This window comes from Mustela lutreola, chromosome 7 (genome assembly GCF_030435805.1).
Source record: "Mustela lutreola isolate mMusLut2 chromosome 7, mMusLut2.pri, whole genome shotgun sequence".
In the NCBI taxonomy this organism is placed as follows: Eukaryota; Metazoa; Chordata; class Mammalia; order Carnivora; family Mustelidae; genus Mustela; species Mustela lutreola.
Genome location: NC_081296.1, coordinates 57615161 through 57634035, shown reverse-complemented (window position 1 = coordinate 57634035; position 18875 = coordinate 57615161). Strand labels below are relative to the sequence as shown.

At 51.8% G+C, this 18875-nt stretch overlaps 1 protein-coding gene across 1 annotated transcript in view; it reads right to left on the bottom strand.

The window, feature by feature from the left end:
* Positions 1-895: 895 nt before the first annotated feature.
* The window catches only part of TEP1 (telomerase associated protein 1), a 38618-nt gene continuing 20638 nt past the window's right edge, over positions 896-18875 (bottom strand). Inside the window, exons 18-55 of the mRNA XM_059181044.1 lie at positions 18133-18291; positions 17378-17554; positions 17035-17155; positions 16314-16438; positions 15405-15518; positions 15193-15310; positions 14869-15063; positions 14575-14750; positions 14321-14477; positions 14030-14209; positions 13571-13663; positions 13175-13307; positions 12869-13019; positions 12481-12614; positions 12174-12262; positions 11810-11924; positions 11129-11369; positions 10811-10934; positions 9861-9985; positions 9636-9735; positions 9270-9425; positions 8912-9124; positions 8501-8654; positions 8184-8396; positions 7423-7583; positions 7074-7187; positions 5992-6099; positions 5494-5626; positions 5337-5413; positions 5102-5234; positions 4832-4968; positions 4565-4689; positions 3374-3517; positions 3123-3222; positions 1875-1980; positions 1565-1770; positions 1338-1442; positions 896-1116 (exon numbers count right to left, since the gene is read on the bottom strand). Coding sequence (XP_059037027.1) covers positions 994-1116; positions 1338-1442; positions 1565-1770; positions 1875-1980; positions 3123-3222; positions 3374-3517; positions 4565-4689; positions 4832-4968; positions 5102-5234; positions 5337-5413; positions 5494-5626; positions 5992-6099; positions 7074-7187; positions 7423-7583; positions 8184-8396; positions 8501-8654; positions 8912-9124; positions 9270-9425; positions 9636-9735; positions 9861-9985; positions 10811-10934; positions 11129-11369; positions 11810-11924; positions 12174-12262; positions 12481-12614; positions 12869-13019; positions 13175-13307; positions 13571-13663; positions 14030-14209; positions 14321-14477; positions 14575-14750; positions 14869-15063; positions 15193-15310; positions 15405-15518; positions 16314-16438; positions 17035-17155; positions 17378-17554; positions 18133-18291 — 5335 coding nt within the window. The 3' untranslated portion in view covers positions 896-993. The remainder of the gene's footprint in view (positions 1117-1337; positions 1443-1564; positions 1771-1874; positions 1981-3122; positions 3223-3373; positions 3518-4564; positions 4690-4831; positions 4969-5101; positions 5235-5336; positions 5414-5493; positions 5627-5991; positions 6100-7073; positions 7188-7422; positions 7584-8183; positions 8397-8500; positions 8655-8911; positions 9125-9269; positions 9426-9635; positions 9736-9860; positions 9986-10810; positions 10935-11128; positions 11370-11809; positions 11925-12173; positions 12263-12480; positions 12615-12868; positions 13020-13174; positions 13308-13570; positions 13664-14029; positions 14210-14320; positions 14478-14574; positions 14751-14868; positions 15064-15192; positions 15311-15404; positions 15519-16313; positions 16439-17034; positions 17156-17377; positions 17555-18132; positions 18292-18875) is intronic.

Genomic DNA, 18875 nt, shown 5'->3' with positions numbered 1-18875 from the left:
CTCTTAGAGTCTCAGGAAACTGCCTCTCCCATAAGATAAAACTATAGGAAAACAAGGTTTTAGAACTTAAAAGGATCACAGTCCATGGTGAGTCCATGGGTAGGATTGTTCCATCTCTCCATTTGTTTTAATCTTCACAAACTTCAATTTGAGAGCTACACTTTTGGGGTTTCTTCCAAGAATGCAAATTACTATTACTGACAAACATGTGCAGGTCAAGTGGCTGCTGCTGCCTAGTCAGTGGCTGTGAAAGCCAGGAGTCCCATTCCACTCAGCACCCTAGCTTCTCACTTCTCATCTGGGCAGTCAGTTCTGCACAGAAGAGGCTGCTTCTGTGGGAGGAACTTAATGTTCTCTCTAAACGCCCTGACTGGGGGGCACTTTCAACTCACTCCTCCTTTTCTTTTCTTTTTTTTTTTTTTTTAAGATTTTATTTATTTATTCGACAGAGAGAGAGATCACAAGTAGGCAGAGAGAGAGAGAGGAGGAAGCAGGCTCCCTGCTGAGCAGAGAGCCCGATGTGGGACTCGATCCCAGGACTCTGAGATCATGACCTGAGCCGAAGGCAGCGGCCTAACCCACTGAGCCACCCAGGTGCCCCTCACTCCTCCTTTTCTTAATCTTTCTTGACTAAGTGAGATGTCTTCAGCTCTCTGTTCAAACTAATTGCCGGCCAACATCACTCATTCCTTCCCCCGCCAGGAACGGCATCTCAGGACCCTTGGACGAGCAAGTGACACAAGATTTCTAAAGCCTAATTTCAAAGAATATCTATGAAAGAACTGGTTCCCTTTCTTGCAGTTTTAGTAAGGACTAATGTTAAATCAGAAAAGAAACATGAGAACATCCATATTCCTCTGATCCACATCCACATCAGAACACAGGCAGATTGCACTGGAGATTTTCTGACACTTTATTTAAAAAATTGAATCAAGAAAGGAGCCACTAGTGTCTTCCGGCTTTGCATCTCAAGCACAAGTGGGTGGGACATCTTTACTCCCAGGAGAGAAAGTACACGTTGCCCAGTGTGTCTCCCACTGCAAGCTTCAGGGTAGAGTCGGGGCCCAGCCAAGGTTCCAGGCAGCTGACAGCCGCTTCACACTGGAACAGACCCAGCTACAAAGGGGAACAAAAGATGGGGAGGTGAAGGATACAAGCCTAGGGCCTCCTTACTAACTCATTTTTCTCTCACATTAATGCCTTTTATTTAGAAATAGGTTAGTTGCACATGATAGCAAGAATAGAAGAAAACAGAATTTTGATCTTTTGTACATTCTTTGCCCAAGTTTGCCCTCTGTGACGCTCTTTGAGCCCTCCTTGCACACATACACACTTACCAGCTGCATACTGGGTCTCTCCCACAGCTTAACATCTCTGTCCTTTGAAGCTGTCACCAGCAACCCAGGCAGGACATGGAGGGCTGTGACCGAGCCCGAGTGAATCTTGGAGGGGAAGGAGAAGTGATGTGCTGAGCTTTCAGTGGGCCTGCCTTTGTCAAGGAAGCATCCACCTGTCAGACAGAAGGCCTCCTCCCCTCTATTTGTGACCCATGCCTCTAACTCACCTTTCTACGCTGCTGAGTCCTCAGCTGTGAGGGTGGGGACCAGCTATCTGTGCTGCTGTCTTGCACAGATGGGGCCGTCTCTGGAATTGGGGTTTCAGGCATTTCTGTTTTCTGCCAGAGGTTGCTTGTCTCCCATTCTCCTTCAGGGGTGCATTTGGCGAGTTTCCACAGCAACCCATCAGAGCTGGCACACAAAAATGAGGACTCTGCCATTTCAAGGACAGAGGTTAGAGCTAGGTTTCTGGCTTCATAGGACCCACCGTCACCTACAAGGCATCTCCAGACCTGTGGGTCCTCCCATCCCACTCACCAGATTCCGGTTTGGCTTGGGTTACCAACACGTAGGTCCCAGTAGGATTCTCCAGGTTTGGCTCAAACTCGAGGCTCTCTTGAAACTCTCCTGACTCCTTTTGCTTCTGTGAAAGGATGGCTCATTTTGTTCAGCCTACTCATAGCACTTGACACTATACAGCCAAAGCAACTGTTTTAGGCTCTGGGCTGGTCAGCACTTTTTTTTTTTTTTTTTAAGATTTTATTTACTTGTTTGTCAGAGAGAGAGCACAAGCAGGCAGAGTGGCAGGCAGAGGGAGAGAAAGAAGCAGGCTCTCCTCTGGACAAGAAGCCCAATTCGGGACTTGATCGCAGGATCCTGGGATCATGACCTGAACCGAAGTCAGCAGGTTCACTGACTGAGCCACTCAGGCATCCCTGGTCAGGACTTTCTTAACTGTGATTTAGACATCGTAAAGAGCGTGAACGCTTTTTTTTTTTTTTTTTAAGATTTTATTTATTTATTGTGTGAGAGCAAGACAGAGAGAGAAAACACACAAGCAGTGGGAGCAGCAGGCAGAGAAAGAAGCAGGCTCCCCACTGAGCAAGGAGCCAAGGACTCCATCCCAGGATCCCAGGATCATGACCACAGCCGAAGGCAGAGCCTTAACCAACTGAGCCAGCCAGGCATCCCTAAGTGCACGAATCTTAAATGTACATCTCAAGGAACTTCTGCATATGTATACATCCGTGCAATCATTGCCCAAGTCAACATGTAGAACATTTCTGTCACCCTAGAAACTTGCCTTCGTCACCCTTCCCAGTCAATACCAGAGCTAACAATATTCTGAGTTTTGTCACCATAAATTAGTTCCATTTGTTCTTTAACTTTATGTGAATGAAAGCATGTAGTATGTACTCTTTTGTGTCTGACTTCTTTCACCCGATGTCATGTCTATGAGATATGTCTGTATTGTTCCAGACACTAGTACTCACAGTGACAAGACAAGAGAGACATGAGAAAAAAAGCAATTAAGAAAACTCCTACATTGATGGTTCCCTGTGATTTTTTTTTTTTAACACTGGAATCTTTTTTTGTATCAGTAAAATATTACAGGGAAGCTGAAACCCACTATAGAATGCTCTGAAGTAGAGCCACTCCAGTTGAAGGAAGAGAAGGGAATTTGGAACCAATGCCTTTACCCTCCTCTTATCCTCAACCATGGCCCCAAGGTTTTAAAAGTGTTGGTCGTGGACAAATGTTTTAACACACTCAAATCAGACTTACTAAGAGATAAAGGCCTCTAGTTTCCACTGACTGCAGGACAAACACACCATAGTCCTGATGGGTGGACAACAACATAGCACCTTCCGAATAGCGGCAGCTCCTGGTTTATAAGAAAGAAAGAGGCTGAACCCATGAACATCTCTCTGTAAGACCCCAGGGTTTTGTTCTAAGTTAGACCCAAGTTCAGGGTAACCACTAACCCACTTTTCCTTTTTCTGTAGCCTGAGCGGAAACAGCTTTTTGAATCCTACCAGATTTCAGAAGGAGCCTCCCCTGGTTTCATGCACTGTAACCGCAAACCCGCATCGGCCAAGATGAGGGAGTGACCGTCTGGAGCTAGGGCCACACCTGTCAGGAACCCTAAGTCCTCCTGCAGAACTCGGTTCAGGTGAAGACTGCAACTCAAAAAAGGTACAAGGACAAAGAGAGACCCTATTTTAGTCCACCTCTCTCAGGCTTCTTGGCTCCCCATGAATTCCTCAGGAGAGAAGTACAGAATGCGATCAATTACCTTCCCTACAAATTCTCTTCCTCTTTCTGTTTTTCTTATATCAGTATTCATCATCACCATCCCCTCACCTGCTCAAATGAGGCATCTCTTGGCTTCTTGTCTCTTCCTTCCCTCCTGACCTCCAACTGATTAATAAGCACTGTGGATTCTACTTGCCAATACCTGCCTAAATCTCTATCCCTCCTTCTCATCCCACTGTCTGGCTCGGGGCCCACACTATGTCTTCCCTGGACTAGAGCAACTGCTGTGAAGGTGGCCTCTCTGCCTGTAGTATCTCTCTACTACTACCCATCTTCCATAATGCCACTGGAGTCTTCTTCCTAAACTGCAGCTAACTATTCTCAAAATCCTTGACACTGTGCCCTCTACAGCCTTCCCCCAGTTTATCTTTTCAATCCAATTCCCCAAACCCCCCACCACCACTCTCCCCAAGAACCCAACGTCTCAGCTGTGCCAGAATATACCATGCACTCTCATGCCTCCTTGCCTTTTGTTAATACTACTGAAACACCATTTCCTTCCCTTAAGGGTCCAGAGAACTCCTACTCACCCTTAAAGCCCAACCTCAAATAGCAACTCTTTTGTAAACTATAAATTTCTCAAATTCTGGGAATTATAGATCTCTTCCTTATAGCACTAATCACTCTGCCTGTTGCCGGTGGTTGACGTCAGTGCATATTCCTCTACTGTGCTTCCTAAATTAAAAGGTAATTTCAATCTGGTTCACACAGCCTGGCTCAGAGCTTAGCCTAAAGTAGACCCTGATAACTATTTAAGTTGACATGAAGGGGAGCCAAAACAATTTCCCAAGGACTTTTTCCCACTTACTAACATCCTATTGACCTAGTTCAGAAGTAGGGGTGGAGTGATTTGCACAAAATCTATAAGGAGACCATCGACATATCACATGGACCCAGCTGCCCCATCTCACCTGAAATTTCTGGATGTTGAACCCTCCTGCAGGTCCACGTGCCACTCACTGACCTTTTCATTAGCACTGAGAACAATCAAGGTACGTGCCGAGTACCACACCAGAGCATTGATGTGGCCTGGAGCCTAGGGAGCATGACATGTTCATCTCAGTATTCCCGAAGAGCCAGGGTTAACCCTCATTCCCTCCCAGCCACCTACGCACACCAGTACATGTACAGCTGGGGCAGAAGTCACACAGAGAAGCACCAAGGTTGATCCAATTCACCTGTGCTGTGGCCACAGCCTTAGCTTCATGCCACAGAGTTAGTTCCCCAGTTCGATTCCCAGATACTGCCACAGAACCGTCGGGGGCCCAGGCCACAGCAGTGATGGCTACAGGACTCCTGGGTGTGTATGTGTCATCTGGAGAAGGAAGTAGGTGATGCATTAGAAGCTGGACCACTCCTAGGACACAAGGAGATATCAGGCCACCCTTGACCTTCATGGTCCCACTAACACACCCCTCTAGATACTGCCTCTCTCCATGCCTTCTCACCTGCTTCCTCGGGTACCTGCCAGAGCCGTACAGAACCATCCTCTGAGGTGGTCAACAGGAGGCCTGAGGTGTCTGAAACTGCAGCTGCACTGATTGGGCCACTGTGTCCCAGGAGGGTGTGTGTCTGAAACACCTAGGAGGAAAGGACGGAGGTGGGAAAGCAGGGGCTCAGCGTCCTAGTTGTCCTACTCTGCCCTCTCCACTCCATCCACCCCAGTCCTTTCAGGGAACTCACCAAGAGCGGATGCCACAACCGTGTGGCCCCATCCAGTCCAACAGTCACCACTAGAAGCTCTGACCCAGGCTGCCCAGCTGAGAAGGCACAGAGATTAAGTCAGAAGAAGGGGGAAAGCAGGGGGGAAGGGAGGAAAAGGGAACTGGCATTTCCTTACCTGCCCGGGGCTCGAGGGCAGCGGCACAGTGGCTGATAGGTCCTGAGTGAGCAGGGATGCTCGTCAGCTCCACACCCTGATGGTCCCACACTTTCAGTGTTCCATCTCGGCCCACAGACACCACATGTTCTTCCTATTCCAGAGCACAGGATCAGACCAGAATCGCACCGAGCAGGACAAGAGGAGTATGCCTCCTACCACAGAGGTGAGGGCTGAGGACTAAAGGCCTACGAGATGTCCAAGAGTGTGGAGAACTTGGGGACACAGGCTGGGTGGCTCAGGACTGCAATCCTGCACACAGTTCAGACACTGAACTGCCCTCTTCCTCCCCTCACACCAACCCTCCATCTCAATACCCTCATCCTGCTCTAATTCAGGCCCGAGTATCTCATTCTTTATACTTCTTTTGCCTTTGAGATTAGATACCCAATGCACCCATCTCCCAAAGCCTCCTTAGCCTTCCCAGGGCCCCGAGTGAGTTTTCTGCCACCTCCTCACCGCAGCCACCACGGCGCTCACGGCACTCTGATGACCTAGGAAGTGGCCAAGCTGCTGTTGCTGTCCTGGGTCCCACAGCCCCACAGAGCCATCACTGGAGCAGGAGACCTGCACAGTCAGAGGTCAGAGAAGTGGGATTAGCAGCATGCCTCCAGCATTTTTGTACATTGACAACGCGGGCACAGGGTGGGGTGGGCATTAAGGTTGGTGATTAAGAACATTGGCTGTGCTGGGTTCAGTTCCAAGCTCCACCATCCTTTACTTTGTGACCTGTGGCAAGTTCATCTCTCTGCGCCTTGGGATTGTCGTCCAGTCAACGAGGATAGTAACAGTGTCACTATTTGCTGTGGCTGCTGCGGGGCTGATGTACCTGCACCTACACGAAGGGCTGCCTGGTACGTACTGAACACTGAATGCATAGTGGCTGTTGTCCCTGTTATTCACAAACTGTCAGTCAACAAACCAGACAAAGGTGAACAGCCTGCAATACCAAGGAAAGATGCAGCTGCCCAGCAGGCAGGGGCAGAGAGCAGTCTGTGACAATTCTAGTCAACTGATTCTCACTCCTTTCTCATCTGTTCCTGAGAACAAGTGTGGGAACTGTGCATGGGAAAACTAGGCTTCACCAACCTTAAGTGCATAATCTTAGGGGTTTGTTTTTGTTTTTGTTTTTTGCCTTAGGACCAAAGAAAATACAGCAGTATCCTCTCACTGCAGGGATAGGTACCCTAAGCCTTTGGGGAGACAGTTCTGTGTTCTTATTAAGAATCAGGGCTCTCTTATGATTAGTGCCTCAGCCTCATCACTTATACGGCCTTGAAAATGTTCTTTAATCTATCTGAGCTCAAGATCCTCATCTGTGAAATAGAGATAGTAGTACTGTCTACTTCACACGGAGTTGTAAAGACTAAATGAGGCAAGATGTATGAAGAGCTTAGTTCAATTCCTGGCACATACTTGCTCAATAAATGTCAGCTATTACTATTATTATAAACAGGTGTTGGAAGCAGGATGACTTGGGCCATGTGGTCCTCCCCCAGGAACCCTGCTGGGCTCTGCCCCACCCCCACCCCTTCCCTTACCAGTAGGTTGTCTCTGGTCCAGGCACAGCCAGTGACCCAGTCACGGTGACAGGCAGAGAAGGAGCAAATCAGAACAGGGGCTCTGGGCATCCGCACATCCCAGCAGAAGAGATTCTGGATAGGTCCCAAGACAGGGAGCAGTCAGGACCAGAGGAGGGAGGTAGGAACATCAGGGCCATTTCCGGCAAGAAAGTTTAAAGGAGTAGGGAATATTAGGGAAGGGGTGGTAGAAAGAGGTGGCCTAGGGGGTGTGGTAAAGCAAAATGCCTCGGGAGCCATGGGAAATGGACTGTTGAGGAGTCCAAGACTCAGAGGGGCTGTGGGCTCAAGGAGGGAGCCCGCGGCTCACCCGGTCCCTGCCCCCGGTAGCCAGCCTGCCTCCATCGGTGCTGAAGCTACAACAGCTCACAGGACCCTCATGTTTCCGGAGCTCAGTGTCACGGGGAAAGTCTTCTGCTGTCTGTGCCAGTGTCAGCAACTGCCTTGGCCAGAGCCGCACTGTGAAATCTTCTGCATTGGAAAGAGGGAGAAAGAAAGATTCCCTGAAAGAGGACGTGAGACAGGATCCCAAAGACAAAGGCAAGCATGCTGGGGGAGGGTGATGTCCAATGGCAGTGAGTCACAGGCTATGGAGTACCCGAGTGACAAGGGTCAGTCATTGTATGAGGTCACAAGACAGGAACACCAGGCACTCCTAGCTCTGGCTCTTCAGCTCCCCAACTCCGTGCTACACCTCGGACCCTCCTCTTCTCCTCTTCCACTATCACTTGGACCAAGTCTCCTACCTGGAGAGGACTAAGACCATTCTGCATTTCCACCTCAACATCTCTCTCCTCCTCCTAAGGGAAACCCATCCCCATACACAGCAAAGTCTGAGACCCCTGGGCAGAAACTCAGAGGATTCCAGCAATTAACAGAGGTCCCAGAATCAGGGTTAGAAAACAAGAAGAAACAGTGTAGATTGATGATGCAAGACAAGTGCATTTACAAGTACTTTGAAAGTTTTAAAGATAATTATATGTGTGTGTGTGTTTCCTATACACATACACATATAAATTGAGGGAAGGCACAAGCATATTTGAAAGGAAGCTGCCCAATGCCCAGCAGTACCTGAGGCAGAAGCCAAGAGTTCTTTGGAGGTGGCCAGCCCCAACACGGGCTTCTGGTACCTGGACAAGAGCCAGAGGGACTGAAGGGAATCTCCTTTCAGAGTCCAGCCTTGCAGGGACCCATCTTCTGCACCACTCACCAACACCTCAGGGCTTAGCCAGACCAGTGCAGACACTGCCACATCTACTGCCTGACACTGAGCCCCCTGGGAACCTAGAGTATGAGGAAAAAGCAGAGTGAGACACTGGGAAAGGGAATTCAGGGTGGGGAGGTTCTTTCCAAAGGCTCAAACACCCCATCCCCTCTCTCTTCAGCACCTGAAGCGATTTTGTAGATCCTGATGCCATCTGCTCGGTACCCAACGGCCACCCGATCACCATCTGGGCTGAGAGCCACAGAGAGGGCAGGAGAGAGAGAAAGGGAACCCAGGCACCCCCGGGGCTGACCCAGAGATCCAGACCACACCTGAACCTGAGGGCCAAGAACAGGACTTAAAGATACAACACTTCTACCCCCAGAGCAAGAGCCACCCCCATTAAAGTCCTCCTCCTCCCTAAAGGGCTCCCCTCTCTTCTCAGAAAGCAGCCCATGCATACACTGCACCCCTCTCCCTGTAGCTTGCACCAGCGAAGCCCCTCCACAGTGTCCCCAACAAAGGCTCCACCCTCACCCAAATACCCCTGCCCTCCCCCCTCCTCCTAACCCACCACCAGCCTCTGCCACCTGACCTTGCCATCCTCTCCGGCTGTCAGTAACTGGCGCCCAGCGCGCAGGAAGAGGGCAGCAGCCACAATGCCGTGGTGGGCCGGGAAGACAGCTAGCCGTGCCCCCTCATGCCAGGACCACAGTTCTACCGTGCTGTCCAGCCGACCCACAGCCACAACCCGCCCAGGCGCATTGAACACCAAGGTACGGACAGAGGCTCCTGGGGCTCCCAGTTCCTACCCAAGGAAGTAGAAACAGAAATGTGGGGACCTGTCCTCAAAACAAGCCCAAAGTGAAACAGAATGTGGATGTCCATAATCCCGTATCTTCCACTCCTGCCCTCTTGGCCTTCCTGCCCCAGAGCCTCGCAGGAATTCTCACCTTGGCAGCTTTGAGCCCATCCACATGGAAGAAGCTGAAGCTGCCAGCCCAGCTGCCCACAGCCATCACCTGCCCCTCTGGGTGGAAAGCAACGCAGTTCAGAGGCCGGGGACACGTGTGCTGGAAGGCCAGCTGCCCACGGACTGTGTCCCACAGCTGAAGGAGAAAGAAAGGGAGAAAACTAGGTGCCTAGTACAGATACCTAAGCCTCTCAAGCCCAGAGGCCATCTTGTCCAGCCCCCTGCCCTCAGCCTCCCCCAGGCACCAGGAAAAGCCTCCCCCAGGCCAAGCCACACTAAGAGAACAACTTGCAGGGATGACTTGCATTTAGGGCCACTTTGACTACCACTGCCCCTTGGTCATTACCTTTAGGCATCCCCCTAGACACACGGTGGCCAGCAGCCGGCGGTCTGGGCTTAGGCAGCAGCCAGTGATTTGATACTGGTGAGCACTGGTCTGGAGCACCCTAGCCCAGGGAGACAAAGTTAGGCTTCTGGGAGCCCCTGGCCTCCCTCCTCTTTCCCCTGCCCTGAGGGCTTCTGACAAGCAGGGAAGACTCTCACTCCAAGACATGGGGGAGGGGTCCCTTACCGACAACCTTGTTGCAGGTCCCAGAGCTCCAGAAGCCCATCAAAGGCAGTAAGAAAGAGGGCACCATCCGAGAGGAATAAGCAAGAGGAGACCCCATCACAGCCGCTCACCAAAGACTTCTCCTCCTATGAGAACGAGCAGGGAAGCATGCTCAGAACATTCCCCTGACCCCCAGTGTCCAGCCACTCCAAGCTCCAACCAAAAAGGAGGCCAAGGCAAGAAGGGATAGAGAAAGGGTGGCCCTCTGGCCCCACATCAAGAGCTTTGGGCCCCACTCCAGATGTGGGCCAAGCCTCGGTTCAAGTGGTGCCACATCTCCCCTATGCCCAACCCCATATGCATCCCCAAATCACAGAAGATTCTGAGGGGTTTGTGTATGTATGCACGCATATATACATATATGGCAGTGGGAGCTGATATGAGTGGGAGGCAGAGAAAGGGAGTGGCTATGGCTGTGGGACCCACTTCAGCCTAATCTGCTGTTACCTTCCTTCAAGCACCCTCTGCTGCAATCATTCCCAGAAGTTTCCTGGAAACATTCTCCCCTGTGCCTTTTACTCAACTGGAATGTGCGCTCTTGCCTGTCCCATGTTCTCCCGGAGGTATCCAACTCACTCAGCTCTTGTCTATATTATTCAGTTATGTTTTGGTTCCTTTCCACCTTGTATGTCTTCTCTTTCAACAAAATGGCCATTTGGTAGGCAAAGACAGGTATGTACCTGGAGATGCTTAGTACAGTACAGCCTTAGTACAGCCCTGAATGGAAAGGTATGCAGCAAATATTTGGCAGGTGTGACTGATTTAATACCAAGCCTTTGATTTTATGTGAGGGAAATGCAAGTTGCTGAATCAAACAGGGTGATAACAGATGGGGCTGGCTTGCTGAGGTCTTCAGGACAGTTTGTGAGGCTTTTTCTAGAGGCAAACTCTGCCCACCTTGAGTGTCATACCTGCCAGGTTCTCAGGTCCAACAAGTAAACCATCCCGTTGCCAGTGCCAACAGCAGCTCTTTGCCCACTGGGGGAGAGGGCCACCGCTGTGGGGGATGAGGAAACTGCCAGAGATAGGCTGGAGCTAGATAAAGAGTGGGAAGAAAGGGAGGAAACCAGGATTTCAGAGAAGGAAGGGGCCAGGAATTCACACTTGCATTCCTGTGCCTGAGTCCCCTCCTCCTTTGTGACTCTGGTCTGTCTTTCTTCTCTAGTTTCAGAAAGGGCTGTGGCTTGCTCTCTGACAGGCTTCCCAGTACCCGGGGCCATGGACCTTACTTCTGCTGGCCCTCCACGGTGTGGGGTTTATTAAGCCATCGTAGCGTGTGCTGGGGGCGCCATCGCTGGAAAAGCTGTGGGGCCTGGTGGCAAAGAGGTGAGTCCAGGGGCTGGTTGGCTGCCTGCTGGGGCAGGAGCAGGGGGTACTGGCTGAGGACAGGAGCTTGCTGCCTCAGGAACGTGTGAAACATGGCAGTCTCAGCCTCAGGAAGACTTTGTTCATCTTCAGAGACAGAGGAAGCTGTGGGAAAGATGCAGAGCATCACTGGAGAGCCAGCCCATAGCCCCATTAACCCCAGTACCAAATATAGTCATATGATGTGTCAAAATGTTAAGTCTTGAAGCCTTCTGGCCCTACATCAGGAAGACCCATTAAAAGTACAAAGCCTTAGGCCCCACTCTGGATCTAGGGAACCAGAATCCAGGAACCCAGAGATCTGTAATTTGAACAACATTTCCAGGTAATTTTAGGCCTGTTAAATAAAGTTTGAGAACCTTTGGTCTAAGAGACCGGGGCAGAAGATCCCCTGAAAATCACCTCCTTACCCTCTTGGCCTTTTCGGCCTAGAATAGAAATTTAACTGTTCTTTGCATTATACCTCCCGCCCCCCACCCCCAGCACACCCCCTGTGAACACACCGAGGAGGCCCGTATCTCAGAGAAGCCACTGACTGATCTTACCGTAGAGGGCATGGGCCTCCAGGAGCCGAGAAACCAGACCCAGTTCCAGGTGTGCAGCCACCACATGGAGATTGGTGAGGAATTTTGCAAGAAGGCCACGGTTCCCGCTCTGGAGCTGGGAAGATTGGATGGGACTCGTTAGGATGTGAAGAGGCAGGTGAGAAGGAAGAATCTAGTTTTAGACTCTGTGCAGCCAGGACCTCGACCTAGGAGCTGGGACAAAGGACATGGAGGAAGAGGGCAGGAAACCTGGATGGAGAAAGGTAGAGAGGGGTGGCGGTAGTGGTGGTCAAGGGGGAGTGGGGTCTCAGAATAGTCAAAGCAGTTGCCTGGGAGAAGGTGCCTATGGGATCTGGAGACTAACCAGGTGGTAAGGCAGATCTGCCAGGGCCTCAGGAAGGCAGCTTCGGAAGGTGCCTGAGGCATCAGGGTCACAGGTCTTCCAGAGCTGAGCTGCAGGTGTGGGTCAGAGTAGACAGTGAGACAAGCTCGGTCCTGAAGCAGCTCCAAAGATTGCATGGCACAGGTCACAGCAAAAGCCATCCACCCAATGGGGTGGCAGGTGAGGGCGCTAGCCGAATGGGAGCACCAGTGGGTGGTCCTGGCTTCCAGGCATCAGCCCCACCCTCAGTCTCCCGGGGTCAGTTTGGGCCAGTTCAGGCCGAAATCACCTGCGATGAGGACGTGTGCTGTCTTCTCCAGCCCCCGCCTCTTCCCATATCGACATTTAGCTGCTGTCCTCAGGGGCCCGGCAGGGAGGCAGAGCCGGGCACCAGCACGCTCGAGAGGGCCCTCCCCTAGCAGACTGTTCTCATGTGAGGGAGAGAGGGCAGGAGAGGAGGGGAGGAGGTCTGTCAGTGAGCACCTGGCATAGCTGTGGGCTCCCGTGCCCATCCCATGGAGTGGTAAATTAAGAAGCAGCCCATTTGGAGCCTGGGAGACAGGTGTCAGGGGCTATATCCAGGGAAGGGTGGAATGAAGAAAGGCTCATACGGGGCCCGGGCTCAAAGACAGGAAGGCACAGGAGATTGGTGGGAGTCCAAGTAGGGGCAGCTGTACCTGCGCAGACTCTGGACGAGGTAGACAAATGGGCCCATGGGGTAGGGGTCCCCACTGTTGCCAGCAGCCACTGCTTCTTCCCAGCTCTCAGCACCCCTGGGAAGTATCCGCCATGCACTCAGCACTCCATGCAACTGGTCCACGGTCAGACCTAAAAACCCCAGATCTCTGAAGCTCCCACCAAACCACAGAGTGTACCCATGCCATGGCACCCGGTCCTCCTCATACCACTCACTGAGACCCCAACTGAGCCAATGCCATCTAACCCCTGCGCATTCTGTCTCCCACGCCACCCCAACCACTGACCACTACATGTGGCTTCAAGGGTGGCCAAGGCTTGGGGAAGGATGTCAGGGCCATGTTCTTGCTCCAGGGTGCCCAGGATGTGCTGCAGCAGCAGCGGGACAGTGGAGGGCAGGGTCCGGAGTCTCTCAGACACCTGGGAGAAGAGGGAGACTGGGCTTCAGACAGTGGGGGGAGGAGAAGAGGCAGCTTTCATTGTAAGGAGGGGAGTGGGCAGCAGGAGGAACTGTGGAAAAGGATGAGAAAAAAAAGAGAAAGCATGGGGGAGATCCACCCCAAGGCGGCACAGGATGAGGGCAGGAAAAGTAGAGGGATAGGGGTGAAAGGAGCCAAATGAAAGAATGGGAAGTGGATTAGGACTGAAAAGATGAGCAGTGAGGGTTTACGCCCCCAGCCAACCTGCTCATAGAGCGTGTAGAGCCTCAGATGTTCGGTGACCAAGCGCAGGTAGAGCGGCAGAGAGGATCCCCGCTTCACCAGCAGCAGCCGCATCTGACGAGACAAAGGGGACTCAGTGCAGGGAGCAGACAGCAGGGCTGTGCCTCCTCTGAGAGCCCCCAACAGGCATCACCTGATGGCCTCACCTCAGAACACAGCCATCCCTGCCCTCCGGTGCTATGCCAGACCCTCTTTCCGGAAAGCCCCCAATGGTTCAGCCTAGCGCACCCAATAACCACAGCCTTACTCCTTCCCTCATCAGGACAGGCCCCGGGAGGCCATTCACCAGGGGGAAAAGGCTGGCTGGTATTATAAGGATTCCCAGTTATTGACAGCTTTCACTGGCACAGAGCTCCTTCAGAAACCAAGGAGCAGGCTGCACGGGGTCCTCACCCCCACCACCCCTGGCCTACATCCAACCTGGTTGTTAAAAGGTGACTCCTCCAGCCGTTTCCCGTACAGAGCCAGCTCTTCTCTCACCAGCCGGGCCCGGGCAGATGGCTCCAGGGGCCCCAGGGCCACCACATGGGCACCTTGGCTCTGCTCAAGGGTCTCCACCAGGACCGCATCAGTAGACACGCTCAGTACCAGGTGCACCCTCTGTGATATTTGGGCAAAAGGGAAAGGAGGTGGAAAGAAAAAGAGCAGGACAATGTTGGAGAGCTCCCTTCCCCACTATTGCATCCCACCCCACTTCCTTCTCACACTCACCGGGGGAAGGGTCTTTGGGATCCAGTCTGAGACTGGCTGCCCATGCTGACCCACCAGCCTGTCAGCCCCATCGATGATCAGCACCAGGGCTTGGCCACTTTTCAGGGACTGAGCATACTCAGGCAGCAGCCTCTGCTGGAGCTCCCATACTAGGCCCCTGTGTGTGCAGGGTAAGGACTAGGGTCAGCAGGAGAGGAAGACATACTGGTAGTGTCAAATGGCATCAAGAGGCTGGGCTAATGGGGGATACACACCGGTAGGTGGTGGGGAGGCTGCTTGGCTTTTGCAGTTGGCTATGCAGATAGGCACAGAGGCGTCTGAGCAGGGTGAGGGCAAGACCCTGGTCTGGGCGGGCCCCTGAAAAGTGGAAGAAGACTAAGGGGACCACCTTGGCCCCACTGGGAGCCTGCAGGGCTGACACAAGAGATGCCTGCATGGAAAGCAAAGAGAAAACATGGTTATGTTTTCCACGCACAACTCCCTGTGGCCCACTTCCTTTGCCCACACAGCACCCCTTTCCTCCTGCCCAGGGCTCTGAGACTATGTACCAGGAAGGCCGTCTTGCCCTGTCCCGACTGCCCAGTCACCAGACTCAGCTTCTCTCGGTGAAGCATTAGCTGCTTCACTGTGTCCCGAAGAAGGTGCGGTCGGGCTGGACTCGGTGGGCTCTGCAGCTGCTGGAAGGTAGCCTGGACCAAGTCATCATCTGGGACGGAGACTGGCTGTTCCAGCTGGGCCCTAGGCTGAGGGCACATGGGCCAATAAATGACAATATTTCTATGGCCCTAGAACCCCCAGGCCTGAAAACTCACAGAGCCCCACCAAGTTACTTCCCATCCAGAACTACCCAGACCACTCCCTTGTCCACTCACCTGTATGTAAAGCTTCTGGATCATATTCCACAGGTCCTGCAGAACCAGCTTCCCAAACTCTTCCAGCCCCCCAGCATAGGGTCGGCCAGCTGCCACACCCCCCCACTCACAAGGGTAACTGTGGGCAAAGCGAGCACAAGCAGAGTTAGACAGGGCCTGGTTCCCCTCCCCATATCTCTCCCTGCAAGGGCTCTCTACCTCCCCCAGCTCACCTACGACAGGTAAGCCCTTCCCGTCTGCTCAGGAAGCTTTTCAGTTCTGAGATCCGATGTGCAGCCTCTTCAGACTCAGAAGTAAAGTCAGGTTTCCATGTATCTGGTACAGAGCTGACCCCCAAAGAGACCCCAAGAGTGGTCTACACTCAGACCCCAGCCTCTCTTCACCCCCAACCATCAGACCTGGCTGTGGTTCCCTGAAACTCCCCAAGTGGAGATTGTTGGGGCCAATTCCACATTAAAACCTGTTAAACCCCTACGGCCTGCCTGGGCCTACTTAGCCATAGTGACTCCATGTTGCCTAGGTAGCCATTTTGTTGTTTAATAAATGCTTCAGCAGTTACTGATACCGGTTCCAGGTAACCGTTGCCAAAACACATACCTAAAACAAGGCCATTTTGTTGTTTAATAAACGCCTCAGCAGTTACTAGTATCGGTTCCAGGTAACCATTACTAAAACACACAGGTAGGAGACATCCAGTCAGCCAAAGCCACATATGTAGATGTCTGCAGTTGTGCCCTATAAAACTAGCCTGTAAGACCAAGGGGTGTTCACTCTCTTCAGAGGAGGCCCTGGCTGGTCAGTCTGACTTCTAATGCTTGACATAGAATAAAACTTTACATAATTTTCACTTTGTCTCAGCCTCGTTCCCCTGGCCAGTCAGTTTACCTTCTAATGCTTGGCATAGAATAAGGCTTTGCATAACTTTCACTTTGTCTTAGTCTCGTTCCTTTGATAACGGACCCAACAGAAATCTCCTGGCTTCAGAGGCAAGGCTAATGTGGTGCTGTGAGGCCAGCTATCCGAGCCCCATGCGCTCTTCCAGCCTCCCCCGTCCTATACTCTGAATGCCAGGGAGAGAAGACATGGCCACTGAGCTGAGCCCCAGACACAACAGCAGGTACCTTAGGAAGTTGGCATCCCGGAAGTAGATGAGAGCCGGGGCAGAGGGCTGCAGGCGCAGGCCCCGGTCCAGGAACTGCATCACCTCCATCTCTGTCACAGAGCGGCCTGGAGGGTACCGCTGGGCCTGAGGGGAGAGGGCAGAAGACAGGTGGTTTCAGTCCCAGGTCACACTAACCCATCCCCCGAGACCTGCCAAGATCCCAGGGCTCCAGCATCTCAGTAATGTTCCTCCTTCCCTCCCGCCAGATACAAGCCAATAAAACACAGCGACTAGCTAACATTTATTGAATGCCTGTCAGGTGTTGAGCATTTTTAAAAAACAGATTTCTAATTCTCAAAGTAACTCTGTAGTACAGACACCACTAGTCCTCTTTAATATATGGGGAAGTGGAGGTTGGATTAGGATAAGCCATGTCCCACAAAGTCACACAGTCTGTAAATGACAAAAGGGACATCAGAATCCAGCTCTGATAGCAAAACCTGAACAGACCTTCCCTCTTACCTCTCGCATCCCTTGGCCAACTGAAAGATACTTCTCAAAGGAATCCCCTCATCTAGGACTTGGCCACTTGTGCAGTCTTCTGCCTGGGATTCACTTCAACTCTCAAGGAGATGCCTGGCCATAGTCCCAAGGTTCCTGACACCCTGGGGTTTCTCTCCACCCCTGCCCAAACTCCATTTCCTCCCCAGACCCTGCTCCAGCCCCGCTGTCTGCCTTACCCAGCGGAAGTGAGGATGGTCAGGGAGGTTGTAGTTGGGAGGAACGTAGCCATAGCGAGAGCCCAGAATCCCCACAAATAGCTGCGAATTCTCCACCTCTCCCAGACACACTTCCAGTTGTCTGCAGACATGGTTATGGAAGCACCAGATCAGGGAATTCAGGTACAAATAGGAAGACAGGGCCATGGCTCAAAGCCAAGGCAAGCTGCTCTTGTTAGCATCCAAAGAGCTCCCCCTGCCCTAAGCCCTCAGCCCTCCTTGCAACCTCCACCCTACCCACGTCAGTTCTACCACACAAGCCCCTCACCCCTGACCTGGCTCCCTTTCCCTGTGGCCCCCTCACCTGTTCCTACGGGTCTCTTCCTCCGTGATGCCCCAGCGCAGGTCGATGGCATGAAGGCTGATGTGGTGGGGTGCTGCTCGGGCTTGCAGAGCTGGCAGTACGGACCGTAGCAGCAGGTCCCGCTCTCCATGCATGTCCCGGAAAGTGGAGGAAATGAAAAGCCGGATGCTGCACCATCTGAGGGTAAGCAGAGGCCTAGGCTCAGTCTAGCTAGGCTCACCCTAATGCACAAGCTGGCACAAATAAGGTCTGATGGACAGCAGCAGCGGAGGGGGTGGGGTGTGCAGTAGGCCTCAGAGCCCTGGAACATAAACCCTACTTGCCATTTCTCACACACCCTCCTTGGTCAGCTGATCATTAGACACTTACTATTCACCTACTGTGTGCTCGTGACAACACGGTGAAGAAAGCACAATCATTATCTCCCTTTTACTAATCAAAAAGCTAAAGCATCAAGAAATGAAGAAAAACAAGTAGCCCAAGATTCAAGCTACTATTTGGCTGAGCTGTGATGAGAAAGCCAGAGCCTCTTCTCCTGAGCCCTCTACCTGAGCCTGCCTCACCCTCTGACTCCCTTCCCCAGTAGAGAGAAGAGTTGGCTCACAATGTGACAACTTCCTCTGGCAGAGGAATCCCTACCTGGGAAAGAGGAAGCATACCTTGGTGAGTAGAACAGGAGCATCTCAACATCCAGAAATGCAACCACTTGCCCACTGCCTCTCCCAATTCACAAAGGCATAGAAACATAGACCAACCGAGGCTGGGAAATCAGAGCCAAGTGGCGAAGAGTGCTCTCTTCCAGTGGCCGGAGAGACAGGTCCCCTGTCTTTCCTGGGGGTGGTGGAATCTTGAATATTTTGTCCATTTGGCCCACATGTTCTAGAAGACGGGAGGCTCCACGCTCTGCAATGAACCTGACATAAATGTGACCAAATAAATAAGAGTGAATACCAGAGGCAGAATCAGATCTTCCAAGGGGACAGGGGACAAAGATACAGCTAGGGAAGGTCACCTAATTAACCGGAGCTCCTTAAGAAGACAACCATAAGCAGTTAATGTAGACTTAAAATAACCAGGATGCAGAACCACCCAGATAAAGGAAGAGAGAAGAAACCCAGCTCTAGCCCTCCTGCTATGCATGTTTATCACGGGCTTTCTTTGGGCCAGGAGCAATTGGGCTGGTAAAGGTGAAGATTTAAGGTTAAAGATTAAGGCCATCCCAGAACTTCTTCAGCTCTGTATCAGCTATAAAAGCTACCTGGAAAAGGAGGAATGGGCATGAGTCTTCCTAATAGCAGTTGATGCCAGTGGAGGCATATAAAGGAAAATGTTGGAGAGAAAACAAGTAAGTGAGAGAACATGGAAAGAAAGACAAAGTAAAAAGATTTCTATAAATTTAGATTCTATAAATAAACTTGGCATGAGATTTCCTCTGGATCAAGAATGAAAAGAGGCCACAAACAATGAATAGAAATAATATGACCAACTCTTGAGTTGT